Source organism: Phyllobates terribilis, unplaced genomic scaffold (genome assembly GCF_046119375.1).
Source record: "Phyllobates terribilis strain yellow unplaced genomic scaffold, ASM4611937v1 Scaffold_5__5_contigs__length_657084704, whole genome shotgun sequence".
NCBI lineage: Eukaryota > Metazoa > Chordata > Amphibia > Anura > Dendrobatidae > Phyllobates > Phyllobates terribilis.
The window spans coordinates 453,863,594-453,886,594 of NW_027362765.1; the positions used below are offsets into that span (position 1 = coordinate 453,863,594).

The following is a 23,001-nucleotide window of genomic DNA, read 5'->3' on the forward strand; positions in this document are numbered from 1 at the left end:
TAGTATGTTATACACAGTCACCTCCCTTATGAAAGGGAGGGAAGAAATCTCTACACAGCTCAAAACAATAAATAATTAATTAAAACCAACAATTTATACAAGTCACATATGTAAAATTTACATGAAAGAAATGTGAATTATGTTCAGTATATGAATGATGTCTTACAATTGTATAAAAACAATAATAATATAAAAAAATAAAAAAAATAATTTTTAAATATTTTATATTTGGGGACTTCTTCTGACTTTGGATCTGCTGGACTTGACACAATTTCATTTAACCCTTCAGGTGCCAGTGTGGATAACTTGAAAATCCAGTAGGACTCTCGATTTATTAGTTTCTGATATCTATTTGCAATGTGATCAGGTATGTGTTCTAATATAGTAAGTCTTAGACGTGTGCGGTCTTTAGATTACAGAACATACATGATAAATAAGGGAGGTGACACTGTATAACATACTATACCTGATGAAGGAGTCAACCCGACTTCGAAATGCGTTGCATGAATGAGTATAGATCCAGAGAACATACACCCTTGTCCTCACTCTATGAATCAACGCTCTTTTTCCTGTTTGGTTTGAATACATTTCTTCCCACCAGCGTGCGGGTCAGCGGTCGGAGCAGCAGCCCTTCATTCATATAAGTACGGAGTTGTGTCAGGTCACAACCCAGGCAGGTGAGTATATACAATCCCTTGCTCACTGTGTCTTATATTGAGGGTAACACACTTGGAGCGCCTTTTCTCATTTTCTTTCCATGTAAAATAAAAGCACTATATACTCACCTCTCGGAGCAGCGCCATTCCAGCTATGTCAGCAACCAACCATAGGCTGCAGCACTCATGTGTTGAGACAAGAGAACCCAAACTTAAGTTATATGTCTGGTGCTAAACGCCGAACACAGACTTCTCCTGTCCTGCAATGTTCAGAGTGACGGGGAAGGCCGAGAGAGAGAGAGAAATTTCCAGTCAAAAGTCCGGCTCCCCAATGTTTTCAATGGGGTTCGGGTTCAAGTTCAAGTACAGTTCTGGTAACCGAATCAAACTTTTGAATAAAGTTTGGGTCGGGTGCCAGAACCCGAACTTCCACGGGTCCACTCATCCCTACTTATGAAACATAATAATGTCACACGAATGTCAGCAGGCACAGCTCTGACATTGCTGGAACAGTACCAGTCCAGGTGGTGAACATTTGGTGTTTTTATTTTACATAGAGCACTGTGCATTTAATAAGGCTAATTAAGACTAGGGATAATGAAGATTTTTGACCAATGTTGCTAATGTGTTAATCAACCTATTATACTGATCTACATGTGAAACATAATAATTAAAAAAAAAATCTAGTTTAATGGGCCGACCACTAAGGGTTCCCTGCTGGGTCAGTACGGAGTATGGTGTTCAAAGTGCAGTCTTTGGTATTTCAAAACCAATTTTACTTGTCTTCTTTAGGACAATAAACATGGACGATTTATAAAGGGCTTGTCTCATCAGTTCCTTTTAGGGTTAGTGATTGCGAATCTTATATATGACCCAGAATGGAGAGCAGATGCATTTTTTGAGAGGGAAAACTAGAGAAATTTTTGTACTGAGAATACCCTCATTCATCTGAATACTCACAAAATAATGTTACTGTAGTCACTGTAGCAAACATGGAAGTGGAATTTTTCCCTTGGCTAAATCCAGCAAAATATTGTTTTGTTTTTTTGCTTAGGATAAAGTGTACTACAGATTTTCCAACATACCAAGAGTAGAAAAGAAAAGACCTAAACCATACTGGATTCCCGGAAATACCATAGTCTGTATATGTACCCAATCCAATGGAAATATGGTAATAAACACATTGTAAAAGCTTTATATCCGCCTTCCCTGAGGTCACGTGATCATAAACCGCGTAATCCCATGATTGTTCCTGCAAGCTCCATGCTCATCCGTTAGAAAGCAAAGAAAATCGAAAAGCAGAACATTGTGATCACATAGTAACAGAGGACACTGAAATGTCATTTATGGTTTTTCTTAGTTTTCAAAATATACTTTCATCCTCAGTTTATTGGCCTGTTTATAAGGTATTATAGCTGTTGGGTATTGAAATACGAGCTCTCACAATAGACATCTGCAAAGCATGAAAAATCTGTATTTTCATGCAGAAGAAAATGTTATTTTCTGCAGAATAAGCTATAAACAGACCTCAGCGCCGTACAGTGCTATTAGCAAGATACTATGCAATAGAATAGAAAAGTATAACAGACTATCATGAACCAGCAATGGACACTGGGTATCATACTTTGCCACCAGCACTTGGCTGCCAGGCAGTGGAAGATGGCATATAGTGCCCTGTGTTGCATCATCAATTAAAGAGTGGTTATTTTTTTTATATAAAGTATATATATTTTCATACTGGATAGATCGGTGGTAGTAGTCAGGGGATGTGGGGCGACATTGGTAATTTATTTAGTGCAATTGATTATGTATCTTCAGGTGTTAGAAGAAACCTCAAAGAGACCTTTACCCGTCTCTAATTTCCATCTGGTCCATGGTACAAATATCAGCATTAGGACTATTTACGCAGACCCTAGAAAATCAGGTTCTGAAGGGTATAATTGTATTGTTCAATACTTGGGCCTAAGAAGATAACCCATCAGTCGCGGAAAACTCAAAGACAAAACTTGAAGGATCTACCTTGATATTGTCACGGGTGTGTTGCCACGAAGATCGTCACGAGTACACAGCCTGACTTCTCGCAGCTGACTTGTTGGTGCTTTGTGTTTCTCGGCAGTGAGGGAGTTAATTCTCTCTCTCTCTCTGGGCTAGATGAGGTCCAGCCTCGCCCAGCTGCAATCAATACTTCTGTAGTGAGACTCCTTCATATACCTGCTGGTCTGTTTGGGAGGTGTCGGTGAAAGCATTTCATTCAGACTGACAGAGCGGATCGTGGTGTTTGGAGTTGCTGAGATAAGTGTATTTGGAAGTGTTTTTTCCCTTTCCTCGCTTTATCATTTATCTCCTTTCCCGTTGGTTTTCCCTCTGTTGTAGTTGAGAAGTTGTTTGTATGCAAGGTGGTTTTGGTTTTTCCCTTGTACTGTCTCGTTCGTCTAAATACTGTGTTTGAGCATATTATTTCTTGTTCCCTTTGGTTGTGATCGGGGTCCTTCTCAGGACTAGATTACTGAGGTGCAGGGATCTTCAGGAGGTAGGGGTTACGCTGGCGGCCTGGACCTCTGTACCTTTAACAGTACCTCCAGGTTGAGGGATTAGTCAGGGCCCCAGCTTAGGGTCAGCTTAGGCCCCCTACCTCCAGTATACAGAGACAGCGTGACAGATATCCATTTGGGATTGATTATGAGCCAAAGACAGGCGGGAACAACTATAGTTCCTATTTGTACTTGCATAATATATATTGAAGATTTTGATAATATGGTCAAAATGTATATGTCCTAATGTTCTGCTCAGAGGTAGCTTTATCACACCATGCACTGAGGTCTACACAAACATGATTTATGGATTTTGCTACACAAATTTTGGCACAAAATGAGTAGTGTATTTTTTTTTGCATGCTTCACATCTACATTCATGCTACCGACACACCGAAATAAATGCAAAATCACAATGGAATTAGTCCAAAGGTATAATATGTATATTCTATACAAAGACGGTGGGCAACCACAAGGGCATGCATACATTGCTACAACATGGAGGAAACATTGTGGGCTGCAAAATACTATTAATATTGCTGCCTCTATAATTCCATTGTAAGGAGAGACAAACAGTAGAATACTCAATAAAACTACTGTCCACCTTTAAGGGGGGGTGTTATCAGCTTGGGACCCTACTAGAGTTGAGCAAGAAGATTTGCAGGACCCTCATCAAGGGTCCACGTGGGTACTCCAAGTCAGCAGGATATGGCATTCAAGTACCAGCCGAGGAATCGCACTCTGTCCTAGTCCAGCAGCCACTGACTACCGATGGAGGACTGATCTGGAGGCCAGACCAGGGTCCTGCCAAACTTTTTGATTGACTGTAGACCCCATTGATTGAGCAGATTCTAACTCCGGCTCAATCTAAAGGACTCAAAAAGTCTGCCTAATACATCAGAATGGCTGCCATAACTACATTTTTGCAGCTGCAGGAATAATTTATAGCTAGCAGAATCTTCCCCTGAAAAAAGGATATGATGGGGGTTTCTTAGTAAATGTCTGATCACTGGGGGTCCAACTGCAGGGCCCCCTCTCTGATCATAAGGACAGGTTTCCCTATCTTCTGTGTGAATGGAGCAGCATTACACAAGTATGACCACCCTTTGATTCACTTCTATGGGACGGACGAATTTAAGGTGGCGTAGCATCATGCAAGGTACGCATCTCCTCAGTAGTTGTCCACATGAACGGAGCGCTATCTGTAATGTAGGGATTCACTGCACACAGAACTTACTACCTTTGGGTTCAGCCTTTGGAATCTCACACAAACTGGACATCCAAACTTCAGGTATCCAGAGGCAGCGATAAAAGAATCACAAATAAGAAGCATTAAACAATTTGTACAGTAAGGAATAACAGCCGGTAGATAAGATTATGACATTTGCCACCAATTTGTCTTGACCCTTTAAAAAATCTGCAAACGAATTATATTGGTTTCTTCCAATGATTAACAAGCAATATACATTAAAGAAGCACTCCTCCTCCCATCAAAGTTTGTATCCTCCTAATATATTGCAATCATCATATTATATAGCACTGTGTACTTACAATTGCTCATTTTGCCTTTCTACCCAGCTAATTCTTCTCTTGTAGAAACAGGAAGTCTCTTGTCCCTGAAAAAATTATTCATCTCTTCAACTCCTGACAAAGCTGTTCCCCCCTCCCCCCTGCCTTTGACTTTTGCAGTGACTTATGACTCATACAGGCAAAATTGACCTCCTGTTTCATCATGGAGCTTACAAGGAATCAGCTAGTCAATTTTTAACCAAGTGATGTCATAGATCTAATGGAAAACAGAAGAATTAACTGGGTAGAAAGGCAAAGTGAGCAATTGTAAGTACACAGTGCTGTATAATATGATGACTGATCTATTAAGAGGATAAAATTTTTGATGATAGCAATTCTTAAATATTTGATGGAAGTTTATCAATGATAAAAACTGCTTACTAAAGATAACTCTCAGAAATCAAGACACTATGACATGTATGCAACTATGTCATGTCACTATGATAGCCGCAACACATGTGGGGATTGTTTGTTAGGCAATCCCCACACGTTATCAGAGTACGTTCGCTCATCACTAATTATTAGCAATTGGGGAAACATTTTTGAAAATTACCTTTATTAAAAATTTTAAGAATTGTATTACTTTTTAGACCTCTTATATCAAGACAGGTGTGGACGCAAGAGGAAACAGTTCTCCCTTTCTTCAAAGTATGTGGCCCATGGGGTTTGGCATTCATCTGTGTTGTACTCCGATACACACTGCTTCAGTCCTGCATACTCAGCAAGTTTAGTTTCTTCCATACTCTGCATAGTACAGCTCCTCTCACCCCATTTCACCAGCTCTCATGGTAGTGTGAAGAAAGTCCCCCCACATTATTCTGGTGCAGCTCCCCTGGCAGCATCACATAATATTTTACCGCAGTTTTCCAGACTATTCAATACAGCGTAATTATTGTTCCCACATCTGGTGTCACCCTACTTTCGGCATAATGACGTGTCCAAAAAAATGTAAAATTCTTCGGAATTTTTTCTTAAAAGGTAAATTATAAAAATGTTTCTTTTAGCAACTGTAATCATTCAAAATAAAATATTTATAATTTGCTCGACAGCCCCTTTATTTGTGATCAACTGTGGCCTCAGGGGTCTGACAACACCAAACACTGAGGGTATATGCAAAGGATTTAGTCTTGGAAATCATAAATATTCACTTTGCATGGATTGTTTGAGGGCTAACATATTCATGACCTATCCGTAGGTAAAAATTTCAGGGTTCTTCGGAAAACTATAAAGACCATCTGTGTGTACAGAATGAATATTTCTATAAATTATACGGTATGCATTAAGTAATACTGTAGAAATAGGTGTGTAACCTATGCCTTATACAAATGGTAACATGCTCAAGGTACCAATGTAAGTGATGTCTAGATATTCTCGTTGGTGGGCCCAAACCAAGGTGAAGAAGAAAAAAAATAGGGAAACAAACAAGTCAGCAAGTGTTCTTGCAGTTCTGCCACATCTGGTTTGCATTTGGATTTCCTTTTAAAAACTTTGACATAAATTGTTCCCAGTGTTAAGAGGGAAAGAAAAAAAGATTTATCATTGACACGTGTGACGTACAGGCTCCAGGAAAACATGCATGCCCCTTGCAAACAAAACAATACACAAAGTGAGAGGCGTTATTACTTTACGGCATGAGTTTTCGCCAAAGAATGTGCCCGCGGGAGCCTGACTTGGGCAAAGAGATAAAGTTCAGATATTTTTTACTGCAATTTTTAAAGAATTTGAAGATTAGTACAATTCAGATGGATATAGTAAATCCAGTGAGTAACTTCTAATGTCCTATGCTGTATGTTATAAATTGCCCCAAAAAACTGACCCGAATCCTTTTCCTTACTATCACCCATTGACCATTATGACATATGCCATTGTTGTATGCCTCCATCATATTCTTCCCCGCATTGTCATCAGTCCCCAGATTGGTGTCACATACTTGTTATGGCGCCTCCTAATGTTCAAAAAATAGTGAGTCTTGTAGCGTGCACAGTTTGCCACTGTACACTTTCAGCCCTAGCTATGGCTATTGGCCACCCCATTTCTTAACTATAATCAGCCCACTCCACGTCAGTTCCTTCACCCCTCAATGCCTTGTCTGTATACTGGGACACAAGAATCGCTGATTTCTGAAATGTGTCGGAAGGAAATTTGCCAACTTCTCCAGAAAAAGGAGGTCTCCTTTTTCCTGGGGGTCTCCCTGAAGGTCCAGGAGAGTTGTCAAGTATTTCTAACATGTCCAGTGCTGGTAAGAAGCCACCATTGCCTCTGTCTCCCATTATGTAATCTGCAAAACAGCAAGAATAATGGTAATGGGAGTCACCTACTAGGCATATACAGGTGCGTCTCACTGCCAAAAGTACCAATACCTGGTATAAAAACAACAGTATCACTGTGCTTGGTTGGCCAGCAAACTCGCCTGACCATAACCCCATAGAGAATCTATAGGGTATTGTCAAGAGGATGATGAGAGACACCAGATCCAACAATGCAGACGAGCTGAAGGCTGCTATCAAAGCAACCTGGGCTTCCATAACACCTCAGCAGTGCCACAGGCTGATCGCCTCCATGCCACGCCGCATTGATGCAGTAATTGATGCAAAAGGAGCCCCGACCAAGTATTGAGGACATTTACTGAACTTACATTTCAGTAGGCCAACATTTCAGATTTTAAAAACATTTTTCAAGCTGTTGTTATAAAGTATTCTAATTTACTGAGATAATGACTTTTGTATTTTCATTGGCTGTAAGCCATAATCATCAACATTAACAGAAATAAACACTTGAAATAGATCACTCTGTGTGTAATGACTCTATATAATATATGAGTTTCACTAATGTATTAAACAGCTGAAATAAATTAACTTTTTGATGCTATTCTAATTTAGTGAGATGCATCTGTATGACCACTGGCACTGGACACATTAGGTGGACGTTCTTAGGGAGGGAAGTGAAGATAGCAGCAGGGGGCGCCATAACAAGCATGTAATAGAAATATCTATTCTAGGCACAAAAGCATTTTACAAAAAAAGTATTCCAACTGAAAACTTGTTCTGTTCAGCGTGACCAGAGATACATCCTTTAAGGGCTCATTCAGAGGTCAGTGTTTGGATAGCACTTGTATATACATATAATAGGTTAAGATGTCAGTGATATTTGAGGACCAAGCAGCCTGTGCAAAATCACAGACATGTTGACCCTAGTGTCGAATCAAAATCAGCAATGCAAGTCTACAGGTGCATGAAAAAATAAATAAATAAATAAAAATCGGGCAGCACTCAGATGCCATCAATGACTATTATATAGGGGAAGATGGAGAAACCTTTTTTGCTGTTGTTTTCATATACGAGAAAAACTGATGACTAGAGACAAGCGAACCCAAACTTAAAAGTTCGGTGTTCGTAAAGGACAGTTAGTGTCCAGTGCTAAACGCTGAACACAGACTTCTCCCCGAAATCTGTTGCAAAGTTCAGAGTCCTAGGGGAAGTCAGTTGGAGAGAGAGAGAATTTTTTTTCCAGATCCAAAGTTTGGGTCTCCGTTGTTTTCAATGGAGTTCGGGTTCTGGTTGAAGTTCGGCTACAGTTTTAATACCCAAACTTCCATGTGTTTGCTCATCCTTACTGATGACAATCGGACCAAACTGTGATGAAACATGGATAACAATCTGCTGAAAATCACTGATGAAACTTTGTTTTTCTTGTACGTGAAAAAAAAAAACCATCTGAATGAAGCCTAATATTCAGTCTTCTACTCAAAAAGGCTTCCCACTGGTGCTCTACTGCACCTCAATGCACCAAAAACAAGCCGCACAAGAGCCTGCCCCATGTAAATATCCTATTTTCGTTGTTTTTGCTGGTCTAACACATGGTACAGAAGAACATCAGACTAGTGAAACAGAGACTGGTAGCGCTTCCATTCACTGGAACAGCTGAAGACCAATAAGAGGGGCTGACACCATAGGGAAACTACAGTAAGGTCCTCTGTCCACGACACTGGCAGGTGCTGCTGAAGTTGGTAGAACTAAACGGACTAACAAAGGATTATTTGTAGTGGGCAGCTGCCATAAGTACTGTGGGTACTACTGTATGCCCACAACTGTGCGATCAATTTGCAATAATGTATACAAATCCCAAAATAAGAGCGACAGCGTAATCCAGGCATAAAGCTCTGTGCTTGTGTAGACTTTCCAATTTACAGAAAAAGCAAAGTTGACTTTGTCAGATATAAAGAAACAAAAGATTTTATCAGATGTTGTAAAGCTGGCACAACTCGTATATTTTAATGATGAATAATCAGCTTTTTAACATAGGACTGCTATCTGCGTTGGTGCCTCCAGGCAGTACAACTCTTCCTATAAAAAATGAGGGATACAGTGTTGGAACCAGGTGGACCACTTTTACCACTGGAGTCCGTATGGTGACAGATAACTTTTTCAACTTTGTGATCCCATGATGGCATAAAAAAACAGAAAAGACAAATACGATCCTTGGGGTGGTAGACTAACTTGCAGCTACTGAAGTCCAATGCAAATTTTTAAGAGGAACCCCAAGTCTCATAGTTCTGTATTATTAGGCTCCAGGTCGCATGTGCAACCCCTGCACCCACTGTCGTTACACCCAGAGGGTGAAATGTTAACTCCACTACTACAACATTTCTGATTACTAAGAATAGTGCTGTCCCCGTGATATCGTGTAGGAGCGCTGCTGTCAGTGAGTCAGACATCACTTTCCTGCCCTTACATGGAGTATGCTGATCATTACTAAGCTCTCCAAGCTTCAGGCCCATTGAGTTTTTTATACAGATACGTTGGAATTATGTCCAAAGCTGGAAGCCGGAATTGAGCTTTGCGGTTACAAAATGAGTGTGCAACTGGCAGAGTAAGAGAGGGAGGGACACTTAAAGAAATGAGCCAGGATCTGCAGTGCCAACGTTAAAGCCCCCGTCTCACATAGCGAGGAAGCTAGCTAGATCGCTGTTGTGTCACGGTTTTGGTGACGCAACAGCGACCTCACCAGCGATGTCGCTATGTGTGACACTTTGCAACGATCAGGCCCCTGCTGTGAGGTCGCTGATCGCTGCAGAATGTCCTGGACCATTTTTTGGTCGTTGCCCTCCCGCTGGTCAGCACACATCGCTGTGTGTGATCAGCGGGAGCAGCGATCAGACTGGTAACTATGGTAAACATCGGGTTACTAGGGGCACACGCGCACTTAGTAACCCGTTGTTTATCATGGTTACGAGCCTGCTAAAGTGAGCGGTAACCTCCCGCTCACTGTAGCAGAGTGGTAACCATGATAAACAGCGGGTTACTAAGTGCGCGTGTGCCCCTAGTAACCCGATGTTTACCATAGTTACCAGCCTGCTCCTGCTTCAGCAGGCTGGTAACCAGGAGCAGGACAAGTCTTTGCATATACAAACCTACAACCTGATTAGATAACTAACAGAAACGAGGAACAGAGGAAAGAGCATTTTTACAGTCCTCTGTCCAAAACACTATGTTTAAAGGATTAGACACCTTAAGGTGCATTTTTTTACATACAGGGAACCTGTCAGGTCAGATGCTTTTAACTTGCAGATATAGAGTTAATCTTAAAAAGGTGCCCAGACACTGCGCAAAGTGAGGCACATGGGAAAAAATGAGCTTTATTCTTCCTGGGAGCCACCGGCTTTCAGTCACCGCTCAAAGCACTGAGAGCTGCGGCTGACTTCAACCTGCATTTGTTTGTCCCCTGTGCTATATATTGCAAAACTCCTGTATTGCACAAGATAGTAAATTTAACAATCTCTTATGAAACCTAGAGAAACGCACAAAGAATCAGTGAAATGTATCAGTCTGGAGTCACAGAGGGATTGACTGATACAATGTAACAAACTCAGTCACGAAAATTAAAGGGAATCTGTCACAAAGTTTTGGCTGCCTCACCTGAGAGCAGTATGATGTAGGAAAAGAGATCATGAATCCAACAATGTATCACTTAGTTTAGAGGGTGCAGAAGTTGTGATACCATCAGTGGTCTTAGATTTAGCAATGAAGCTGAGCCGAGAAAGATAACCCCGCCCACACCTTAGGCAGTGAGCTGCTTATCACAGGAGGGGGCAGAGTCGGACGAGTGCCCATGTGCCAGCTAGTCACAGCAATGATAATGTCCTAGTGATAAAACCTTCACTGTAAGTAAACAACAGCACACAGACTGTTAAGTGACATATCACTGAATTCTGCTTTTTAACCCCTACCTCATGCTGTCCTCAGATTACATATCAAAAACCTGCTGACAAATTCCCTTTAAATCTGTATTGTTTAAAATTTCTGAATGTGAACAAGAATAGTCACTTACAGCAAGCAGTGATATAGACTTGATAAATGCCCCTCTGAGGGTTAATATGCGGAGTCTATGTACTGGCTCATAGAGGAAGGTTACAAGGATAGGGTGACGACAGTATAAAAAAATCGTTCAGTGTTTCATTCAGACAAGTGGGACGATTTCTCTTATTTTTCTTCCGCGTACAATCCATTTTTTACAGCGGTAGCTACTAATCATTTACAGTTTCCTCTGTTACAGAACTGCAATATATCCATAAAAATCGGATTTTATATGATGGCTCCTTATGGCGTCAGATTTTTTCATGCACCCATACACTTGAGTGGGTGAGTCTCATCTGATTTATGGAAGAAACTACGGCATGATGTGATTTTTTTTTCACACATAGATTCGGTCAGTAAAAAGAAAAATCGCTCATCAGCACTACCCCACTGAATAACATTGGTCCGAGTGCTGTCCTTTTTTTCACGGACAGTACTTGGACTGAAAATATAGCTGTGTGAACAAGCCCTTACTGGCAGATTTTTTTCCTTAACTTTCTTGATGACTTATGGTTTAGGGGGAAAGACAAGACTATTTTGCCTCTCATCTGGCAGAAATCAATAAATTCTAGCACTACCTAAAGTTACTTTTCATTCCAAAAAACGGTAATCTTGAAAATAACAAGGAATTGAGAAATAAAAGTATTGCAGAAAATAGCAAGAAACTGCAAAATAAAGTATTGCAGAATTTTTGATGATTTTATGATTGGCCATGTTTCATTTTTACACATGAGCCAGTGCCATTAACAATACTTGGTGATAAAAATTTGAAAAAGTGGTCCACGTCCCACTTTTACCAATTTACTAGTCGGCTAACAGGACGATTCTATTATTGTCTTTTTCGCTGCGAGAGATGGCTGATGGTATTTTGTGCCTTGTATTAGTGTAGTGTAAGTTCCCCTTGCGATTGTACATCTGGTAAAGAGGAGACAAACCAGAAAGTCATGGCACTGCTAAGACTTATAAAATTCTCTACCACGCAAACTCATAACAGGGGTGTAACAGAAAACAGATCAATGGTTGAAAACATTTCAAGAGCTGCACGGAAATGTAGTTTTACTGCAGCATTAAAGGAGTCGATCTTCAGAAAGTGGAGAGTTTCTTCAAGAAAAAAGGAATTCCTACTTTTTGTATGATAAATTTACGGGGTGAAGTTTGTCTCTTTAAAGGAACCATGAATTGGATGAAACTTTAGGCTGTGTGCCCACGATGCGTTTTTTAAGCGTTTCCGCAGCGGCAATTCCGCTGCAGAAACGCTTAAAAAACGCTTGGTAGAAGGCCTGCCATGTTCCCCAATGATAATCCGCATGTGCTGTGCACATGCAGCGGAAATTTCCGCTGCGGATTATCATTGCGGAAAAAAACGCAGCACTACCAATTATTTTGCGGAAGTGCTGCGTTTTCGCCGCCACTGACTTGCATTGGAACGCATGGAATCCGCAGCACTGGATCTGTACATGCGCATTCCACATGTTTCAATGTGCTGATGGTACCCGGGTGTGGAGGAGAGGAGACTCTCCTCCGGACTCGGGTACCATAGAACCTGTAAAAAAAAGAATAAAATAAAAAATAAATATTATACTTACCTTCTGATGGCCCGCGGTGTTCTTGTCTTGGCTTGCCGGCAGATCGCAGTGTACTCAAGGACCTGTGCTGACGTCATTTAGTCATGTGACGGGTCACGCGACCTCGGACGTCGGCAGGTCCTTTCAGTGTACTGCGAGCTGTCGGCAAGCCGAGACGCATCGAATAAAGACTCCGGGGGCCATCAGAAGGTAAGTATGATATTCATTTATTCTTTCGGTCACACTATATAAATCCATGCCGTTTGCATGGATTTTTATAGTGTGAGCAAGTTGTCAAGCACTTTCCAAGTGATGCTAAAATCGCTTGGAAAGCGCTTGACAACCCGCATGCGGAAATGCATGTGAAGAACGCTTCACTTCTGCTTGTCCCTGGCAGGAAAAACGCATGTACAATCCGCATGTACAATCCGCATGCGTTTTTTCTGCCAAGGAGATGCAGAAACACTCAGGAAAAAATCCAGAGCATTTCTGCATCATTGGCACATAGCCTTATGATTCCCATGTTATTGGAAATCCTTAACATGAATTTTTCATGTTAGAGAGGAGCATGTCCAGTGTAGGAGCAGGTAAGCAGTATTGGTAAATTATTTTGCGATCATCCATGGGACCACCATATACAGTGAAGGAAATAAGTATTTGATCCCTTGCTGTTTTTGTAAGTTTGCCCACTGACAAAGACATGAACAGTCTATAATTTTAAGGTTAAGTTAATTTTAACATTGAGAAATAGAATATCCCCCCAAAAAATCAAGAAAATCACATTGTATAAATTTGATACATTTATTTGCATTTTGCAGTGAGAAATAGAAAAAGAAGTATTCGATTCCTCTGGCAAACAACACGGCTATGTGCCCACGATGCAGAAATGCTCCAAATTTTTCCTGAGAGTTTCTGCATCTCCCTGGCAGAAAAAACACATGCGGATGGTACATGCGTTTTTCCTGCCAGGTAGAAGCGTTTTTGCATGCATTTTCGCATGCGGGTTGTAAAGCGCTTTTCCAAGCAATTTTAGCATCACTTGGAAAAGTGCTTGACAACTTGGTCACACTATATAAATCCATGCAACCGGCATGGATTTATAAAGTCAGATCAAGTTACGATGCTGCAAATGCAGCATCAATAGTAAAAAAATGTAAAAAAAACATTATACTCACCTTCTAATGGCCCCCGGTCTCCTCAGCAATGCGTCTGGTATCTTCAGCGGCTTCCTGCGGTGGTCTGCAAGGACCTTCCATGATGTCACTTAGTCATGTGATGCGTGACCGTCACATGACTAAATGACGTCACGGAAGGTCCTTGCAGACCACCGCCGGAAGCCAAGGAGACAGCAGCGCCGCTCAGAGGAGACTGAGGGGCGCCAGAAAGGTGATTATAAGTTTTTTTTTATTTTAATTATTTTTTAACTACAGGGACTATGGTACCCGGGTCTGGAAGAGAGTCTCCTCTTCTCCAGACCCGGGTACCATCCGCACATAGAATCGCTTAATATCCGCATGTGCACATGTAGTCATGCGGATATTATGCGTTCCAATGCAAGTCAATGGCGGCTAAAACGCTGCGATTCCGCAAAATTAATGGTAGTGCTGCAGATTTTTCCGCAATGATAATCCGCAGCGGAAATCTCCGCAGCATGTGCACAGCACATGCAGATTATGATTGGGGAACATTGCAGACCTTCTACCAAGCGTTTAAGCGGTTCCGCATGCGTTTTTTCTGCCAAGGAAAAATGCAAAAGAGAGACATTTTGCATGGCGCACTAAGTGAGCCATTTTTCTACTCCTGTTGAAGTTGTCATAAATGTTTCTCTTAGAGGAGACCAGAATAGTTATATGCCAAATCACCACGAAAGCATGGCCTCATTACATGGTGGTTTAGTGTGGAAATAAAAACTATGCGAGCAATGTAATAATTGCACACAAAACCAGACTGAAACATTATGTTTCAATCTCCGGTACCCTTGATCCTCTCTGTCAACAAGGGCACCATACAAGTCCTCATGGCTGTGGTCTTATCACTGGAGGAAACAGGACCCCCATTCTGCCGGGGGTATCAGTGGTCAAACCTTTAGTGGTCAAATCTATGTTGTTCTGATGCTCATAACTTAGGCCTCATTCACACTTTAGCTTTTCTTGTATGAGGGCTATCCGTGTTTTTCACGGAAAGCAACCCTACCTATATCTTTGAATGGAGCCATTAAGGTATCTGTAATTTTTCGCAGAATTAATGTTCATGTCCGATTTTGATCCAACACTGACGAAACTCTGACCTATTTTCTTCTACGAGAAAATCACTGATGTGTGAATGAGGCCTTATCAAGCGGAAAAATGAAAATTTATTTAGACCAGAATACCCCTTTAATTGGAGAAATATAATATGGTGCCAGATCCAATTTAATAAACACTTATAAAAACCTTTGCTTGCATGGTACTACGGTATATTGCTGCTTGTGATGATAGCTCAGGGAGTATGATATTAGGACAAATAATACCGTCAAATATTTGATTTCTATTTAATTAATATTGGCCCCTGGGGATAACTCTTTCCCGGAGCTGCAGACATTGAAGCCGGTCTGGTCGGGTCCTCCAGAGACTGAGCAACAACACGACCCTTTCAGCTCCCAGGAACATGTGTTTGCTGAGTTCATGTGTTTATTGCACCATGCTAATTTTTAGAAAACAAGTCTTCCCGAATACTGTGTGAACAGGTCTCCTCCTGCCCCGGCATCCGGGTTGATATTTGTTTTCAATGCTGCTGGCCTCCCATGTGACCCAGCGGAGGAGACAACGCCACTCTTCACGGGATATAATCACCATTCAAGGAACAATTTATGAAAAAAAAATCTCTGGTCAACTAGCCCTTTTGTGTTATTACTATGCGTTGTGTGACATGACAGTGGTAAGTAGACAATACACCGCTTGTATGTAAATGTCACAACATGCAGGACAATTTAAGGGGTTCAACACATAATGGAGACAGATTTCTACACATAGAAACTCTCTTTCTCTTTGCTTTTCATTTTAAAACACTGTGACTCTTCCCATCCTTCTTTTACTGCAGTGAAATGGGAGAATACTTTCCCAATGCCCATGATTTCGGGCTTGTGCACATGGCGGCCGTATTTTTGGTCCAAGTGCAATCTAATGTTTTGTCGGATTGCACTCGAACCAAAAACACGGCCATCAGATCGCACTCGGACCAATGTTAGTCTATGGGGCCGTGCAAATGTCAGATTTTTTTCCTCAGACCGCGCCAGTCTGAGGAAAAAAAATCACTGCATGCCCGATATTGATCTGATATTCGGATCGCACTCGGCCATGCAAGTCAAGGAGTCCATGGAAAACATCAGACTGCACTCGGATGACTTCTGTGTGCAGTCTGATTTCCACAGACTGACAGAATGAAGAAGATGGAGACATTATTTTCTCCATCTTTTCCTCATCTGCGAGAATCATATCACATTTTAATCAGAGTCTGATCAGAGTGTGATTTGCACAATTGACCCGATTCTCTCAGATGAAAGAATACACACTTGTTTGGGGAAACTTTAGCATTACATGCTTACATTTTTATCATCCAAGAAAATCGGATCAGTTATGCTAATCACATTCCGGTCAGTGTTTAATCAGGGTGTGATCATAATGTGATCTGATTCTCTCAGATGAGGAGAAGTTGAAGAAAAAAAATGTCTCCATCTTCTCCATTCTTATCTCTGAGGAAATCGGACTCAGGTGTCATCCGAGTGCAGTCCGATGTTTTCCACAGACTCATTGACTTGTACGGCCGAATGCGATCGGGGCATGCAGCGATTTTTTTCCTCAGACCATCTTGGTTCAAGGAAAAACTCTGACATATGCACGGCACCATACACTAACATTGTTCCAGGTGTGATCCCATTTTTTGTCGGATCACATTCAGCCTGAAAATACGATTGTTGGCACCTGCCTTCAGGTATGTTCACAAACTGCATTTGTATTCCACTGCAAATAACTTGAAAACAAATATATCACTGCAACGTGTAAATCTAGCCTTACAGACTGTACGCTGAACCTTTTTTAATGTGGGGTAGGAGCTTAAACGTTCTGCAGATCAAGGGGGTCCAGGAGGTCCTGAGATCTTTGACAATCTCTCAATAGACTTGTTGGAAGTGCGAAGGCACAAAGTTGTGAAGAGGCTCATAGACTTTATATGGAGCCCATACACTGGTCGGTGCAAATGCTCAAGATCTATGTACTTCGGGTATGTCTTTTGAATGATCGGTGGGAGTCTCAAAACTTGTACCACTATCGATCTGCAGGTCGTTTTGGCAGTTGCCCCACATTAATACACACTAAAGGAGTATTCTCTAGTTTGGAAGTTATCCCCTATTCCTAGGATTGCAGAAAACTTTCTGATCGGTGGGACCCCCACCGATCCCGAGAAGTGGGATCATGCATACTGCCACTCCATTCATTCTTAATAGTACCACCATGGGAAGCAGAGAACTGCGTCTGGCTGTTCTTTGGTGCTCCTATAAGAATTATTGGAGTGACAGTGCTCATAATCGACCACCACTCCTTTCACACAGAGCTCTTCATAGGGTCTTAGGACCAGTGGTTGGAACCTCAGCGGTCAGTAAGTTATACCCTATCTGATGGATGGGGGTTAACTTCAAAGCTTGAGTACTGCTTTAAAGTGTAGGTGCACTTTAAAGCTCCTGGACTACAATGCAACATCTGTAACGGGGTTCATCATCCCCTACCATGTGCATTTGGTCCCCCTCGGAGCCTACAGCTATACCCCTGTATTCTATAGGTAAAGTTTTTACTCTACAAATGTTCTTTTACCCTTGCACAGGATAGGAGATAAGTTTATAATGAAAGAGGTTCTGACCACTCTACCAATAGCGTGTGATTGGAGCTGTAGCGCACATGAATGTCCATTCACTTCTATGGGACCAGAAGTGAGCAAGTGTGACCACCGCTCCCATAGATAGCGAATGGAGTGGTAGTCACACGACGTGCACTATGTCACTATTCACATGAAGGACACAGGAAACCCGTTCTTCGGATTGGTGAGGGTGCCAGAGGTCAGACCCTTACCGATCATACACTTATCACTTAAGATGCTAAATGTTTTTGGTAGGATGACCCCTTTAAGCTAAAAAAAAAAAAAAGACTCAAGCATAAAAACAACATTGTAGTAAAGTGCTGCAGGGGATGAAAGATGAAAAGTGATGTATCTGGCCCCTCGTTCTGTGCATCACTTTTTACGTCAGTTTCCTGTTCCATTTATTGGACATGCTTTGTCCATATGAGATTTTGTTATTTCACAAAACAAACCACACGGAGAATTATTTACCATAATTTCCTGGCAGCTGATCCGGGCAAACACAGAGCAGAGCTGTAGTACAATATGTTAGAAATTAAAGCCTCTATGCGTGCTAACACTCATCTTCATTCAAGGCGATATGAAGCGGATATCTGATTGTTATTGTGTTCCTCCAGCCACATGTTCTCCATGTGCATTACTGTTATGCTGCGTCCGCGCATCAACCTAACACCAATATCATACACAATAGGGAGTGGTTTATTCTTTAAGGAGTCCATGCACATAATATTGACTTGTGTAGACAGGGAGGTAAGCTGTAACCTTAAATACAGACATTATGGACCCCTGTGTCCTCCGCAGCAGTATGGTGCCCTTTTGAGGATTGCATTTTGGGAGAGAATTTCACTGGAAAGGTGTTCACACAGAGCCTTTGGAGCAGAAATTCTCCCACGCTCCAATCAAAACTCATCATTTTTTAACTCTTTGTGTTTTTTGGAAACTTTCCACTCCAAACATTTAGTAAAAAAAAAAGCAGTGTGAACATACCCTAACATTCCATGCACTGGAGTATGCAAAAAAAAATGGAATCTAACTGAACCTTTGAAGAAAACTGACTATATTCCTTAATTTTGTCAACTTTTTGAAATTCTGGGAGAATTAGGAGGGGACTTTTTAAAGCATAAAGATGTCCCTTTGCAGATTCCTTTCAATTAAGAGGTTGTTCACTACTTTATCATTGATGACCAACCTTTAGGATGTCATTCATGTCTGATCGATCGGTGTCCGATACACGGCACCCCCTGCCGATTAGCTATTCTCGGTGTTGGCGGCAGTGGCCACCAGACGGAAATGCTCAATTGCGGAGCTTCTCTGTCTTCTCATAGTGGCCGCGGCAGGGTACTACACATCCGCCTCCTGTTCAAATCAATAGGAGGCGGATGTGCAGTACCCAGATGCGGCCACTATGAGAAGATGGAGAAGCTCCGCAATTGAGCATTTCCGGCAGGCAGTCGCTGACAACACCGAGAACAGCTGATCGCTGTTAGAACCCTCCTGTTAGTTCTTTTTCTATTTTGTTGGTCACATGACTTTCTGCCTATATAATCCAGCTCCGCCCTTCTGGCCTTGCTGGACTTCAGTGTTACATTTACTCTTAAGCTAGCCAGGTGCCTTGTACCTTACTCTGTAGTTTGCTTGGTCTTTTGACCACTAGTACTTTTTGTTTGTTTGTCTTTGCTCTGCTACAATTTCTGCTAGGAGGTGTCCAACTATATCCCAGTCCTTAGTTCTTGTAGGGACCCCTCCCTTATATCTATAGGTCTGCGTTCAGACTAGCCGAGGACTTAGGCGGGTCTGTTCACAAGGAACAGGTCCCACACTGCATCGTAGGGAATCAGCTTAGTCCTATTGTAGGGACAGTTTTCCTTTCTTTCCTTAGTGCTTGTAGCAGTTCATAACAGTAAGTCCAGCCCAAAATAAAACACTCTAAGGAAAGTAATCCAGATATCAGCATGGTGTCGGTTCAGGAGTTGGCTCAACGCCTGCAGGGACTGTCTTTGGAGGTGGCCGAGCTCCAGCAACACGTGAGTAGCTGTCCTGGAGCGCACATTGTCGAACAGAAGGTAGGACTGCCAGATTTTTTTTTATGGTAAACAGCAAGATTTTTTTTCCTTTAAAAACGCTTGTTTATTATATTTTCATTTAAGACCCAGATCCTCGGGGAATGAATCACAGCGCATTGGGTTTATAATGTCACTTTTGCGTAAAGAACCACAGGGATGGGCCTTTTCTCTCCAACCTAATGATCCGTGTTTTAGATCTGTGGAAGATTTTTTTTCTGCTATGGGGTTGTTGTATGATGATCCTGATCGAGTCTCATCTGCTGAAACGGAATTAAGACGTTTGAAGCAGGGATCAGGTGATGTGGAAAATTATTGTGCATACTTCAGAAGATGGTCAGCCGAAGTGGAATGGAATGACTCAGCATTAAAATGTCTGTTTCTTGCTGGTCTATGTGAAAGGGTTAAGGATCTGCTGATTGCCTTCCCAAAACCTGGAACCTTGCAGGAGGCAATGCAATTAGCTATACGTGTGGACAGGAGACTGAGTGCTAGGATTAATGAGGAGAAATCTACTGCTATGGCAGCTCCTAGTTTTCAGAGGGTCTGCTCGGAAGGTTGAGAACCGATGGAGATTGGGGCGATGTCACCCCACTCTCAGGAAAAAGACAGCAGGTTTGCTAAGGGATTGTGTTTTTATTGGGGTAAATGTGACCACTTTATTAAGAACTGTGAGATTCATTTGAACAAAGAAAAAAAAAAAAAAGAGGTCAGTTACGCCCATATAGCTTGTTTAAACTCAAAAGGAGTATTTCTTTCTGGAAGCACAACATTCCAGGAGGAGTTGATTGAATTTTGGGTATTTGTGGATTGTGGTTCTACACTCAATATGATTGATAAGGGATTTTTGGAAAAATTGAAATTAGAATCCAAACTTTTGTCTTCTCCAATTTCTGTGGTTGCTGTTGATGGCTCTCCCTTGAAATGTATTACTCACAAGGTTTTTGAATTTCCCCTCACCATTAATGGTATTCACCAAGAGAATTTGGATTTGGCGGTATTAAATAATTTGCCTTCTCCAGTGGTTTTGGGGTTACCTTGGTTAAAATTGCACAATCCTTTACTGGACTGGTCTACCCATGAAATTAAGTCTTGGAGTCCTAAGTGTCATGATAAATGTTGTAACAGTCGCATTGCGCTGTGGAAAGTGGGGAATTACCAGTACCTATTCAGGATTTTTGGAAGGTTTTTTCTGAGGAGGATTCGCAAGTTTTGCCTCCTCATAGGGACTATGATTGCACCATTGAGTTTGTTCCTGGAGCTACTCTTCCCAAGAGTCGCTTATTTAATCTGACTATCCCTGAGAGAAAGGCCTTGGAGGAATACATACAGACAAGCTTGGCCGCCGGTCACATTAGACCTTCTAAGTCTCCTGTGGCTGTTGGATTTTTTTTTTGTAAAAAAAAAGGACGGCGGTTTACGTCCATGTCTGGACTTTCGCAAAATTAATAAAATTACCGTACGCAATTCCTACCCACTGCCATTAATTCCTGACTTGTTCAACCAGTTAGTGGGGGCCAAGTGGTTCTCTAAAATTGATCTCCGGGGGGCATACAATTTGTTACGTATGAAGGAAGGTGATGAATGGAAAACTGCGTTTAACACTCTGGTGGGTCATTTTGAGAATCTGGTTATGCCTTTTGGTCTTACCAATGCACCAGCGTTTTTTCAGAACCTTATTAATGACATCCTAAGACCGTTGATTGGTAAGAATGTGGTGGTGTATTTGGATGACATTTTGATTTATTCGCCGGATCTGGAGTCTCATTGGCAGAGCATACGTGAGGTATTGCAGTTGTTAAGAGACAATTCGCTTTTTGCTAAGCTGGAGAAATGTGAGTTCGCTGTGCAGAGAAATAGTTTTTTGGGCTACATTATCTCCAGCGAGGGCTTTGAGATGGACCCGGTGAAGGTTCAGGCGGTGCAGGAATGGCCTAGGCCTATTGGTTTGAAATCGATACAGAGATTTTTGGGTTTCGCCAATTATTGCAGAAAATTCATTAAGAATTTTTCTATAATTGTTAAGCCGCTGACCGATCTCACCAGGAAAGGTGTGAATACGGCCCAGTGGACTACTGAGGCCATTGAAGCTTTTGTGTATCTCAAGGAGAGGTTCAGTTCTGCCCCCATCCTTATGCAGCCTGATGAGACCAAGCCCTTTTTGGTCGAGGTTGATGCTTCTTCGGTGGGGGTCGGGGCTGTTTTGTCTCAGGAAAACAAGGATGGAGTACATCCCTGTGCCTTTTTTTCAAAAAAAATTTCTGAGACCGAACTTAATTACGATGTTGGTAATCGGGAATTGCTGGCTATTAAACTCGCATTTGAACATTGGCGTCATTTCTTGGAAGGTGCTAAATTTCCCATTCAGGTTTTCACTGATCATAAGAATCTGATCTATCTTGATGCTGCCAAGCGCTTGAATGCCCGTCAGGCTAGGTGGGCACTTTTTTTTTTGCGGTTTAATTTTTCTGTTACTTACATCCCGGGTACCAAGAATGTAAAAGCTGATGCTTTATCTCGCAGCTTTTCTCCCATGGTTGGTACCGAGGAGGAGGAGAGCATTTTACAGGAAGGTGTTGTGATAGCAGCATTGGACTCCGTTTTGGAAGATGAGATTCTGAAAACCCAGGAGGATGCCCCGTCTAACACTCCCCATGGGAGGTTGTTTGTGCCTAGGAACTTTAGGAGAGATTTGTTTGTGGAGTGTCATGAGTCTCGGTTGGCAGGTCATCCAGGAATTTCTGAGACTAAGAGACTTGTAGGTCGCAGTTTTTGGTGGCCTGGGTGGCAGAAGGAAGTCATTAAGTGGGTGCGTCAATGTACTGTGTGTGCTAGATCTAAGTCTTCACATGCTCCTGCTGCGGGGTTGCTTTGCCCTCTGGAGGTTCCTAGTGCACCTTGGACGCATCTTGCTATGGATTTTATTACTGACCTTCCTGCCTCTGAGGGTTTCACTGTCATCTGGGTGGTCGTGGACCGTTTTAGCAAGATGTGTCACTTGGTTCCTTTCATCAAACTGCCCTGCGCTAAGACACTCGCTAAGTCTTTTGTTAAGGAAATTGTCAGACTCCATGGCGTTCCTACCGACATTGTTTCCGATAGGGGACCTCAGTTCGTGGCTCGTTTTTGGCGTGCCTTTTGTGACAGGTTGGGAGTTCATTTGTCATTTTCATCTGGATATCATCCTGAGTCTAATGGACAGACAGAAAGAAAGAACCAGGATGTTGAACAGTTTTTGCGTTGTTTTGTGGCTGACAATCAAGAGGGGTGGTCTGAGTTTCTGCCACTTGCTGAATTTGCTCTTAACAACCATACATCCTCTTCTGCTGGGTGTTCTTTTTTTTGTTGTACTGGGAGACATCCGTCGTTTGGGTCATTCT

General features: G+C 41.9%; 1 protein-coding gene across 7 annotated transcripts in view; it reads right to left on the reverse strand.

The window, feature by feature from the left end:
- Positions 1-23,001, reverse strand: part of SH3PXD2A (SH3 and PX domains 2A) — a 376,426-nt gene that overhangs the window by 96,900 nt on the left and 256,525 nt on the right. For 4 of the 7 annotated variants that reach the window (XM_073685348.1, XM_073685346.1, XM_073685349.1 and 1 more), the window contains one exon: positions 4,428-4,472. The exons of the other annotated variants lie outside the window; for them this stretch is intronic. In XM_073685348.1, coding sequence (XP_073541449.1) covers positions 4,428-4,472 — 45 coding nt within the window. The remainder of the gene's footprint in view (positions 1-4,427; positions 4,473-23,001) is intronic. 7 annotated transcript variants of the gene reach the window in all.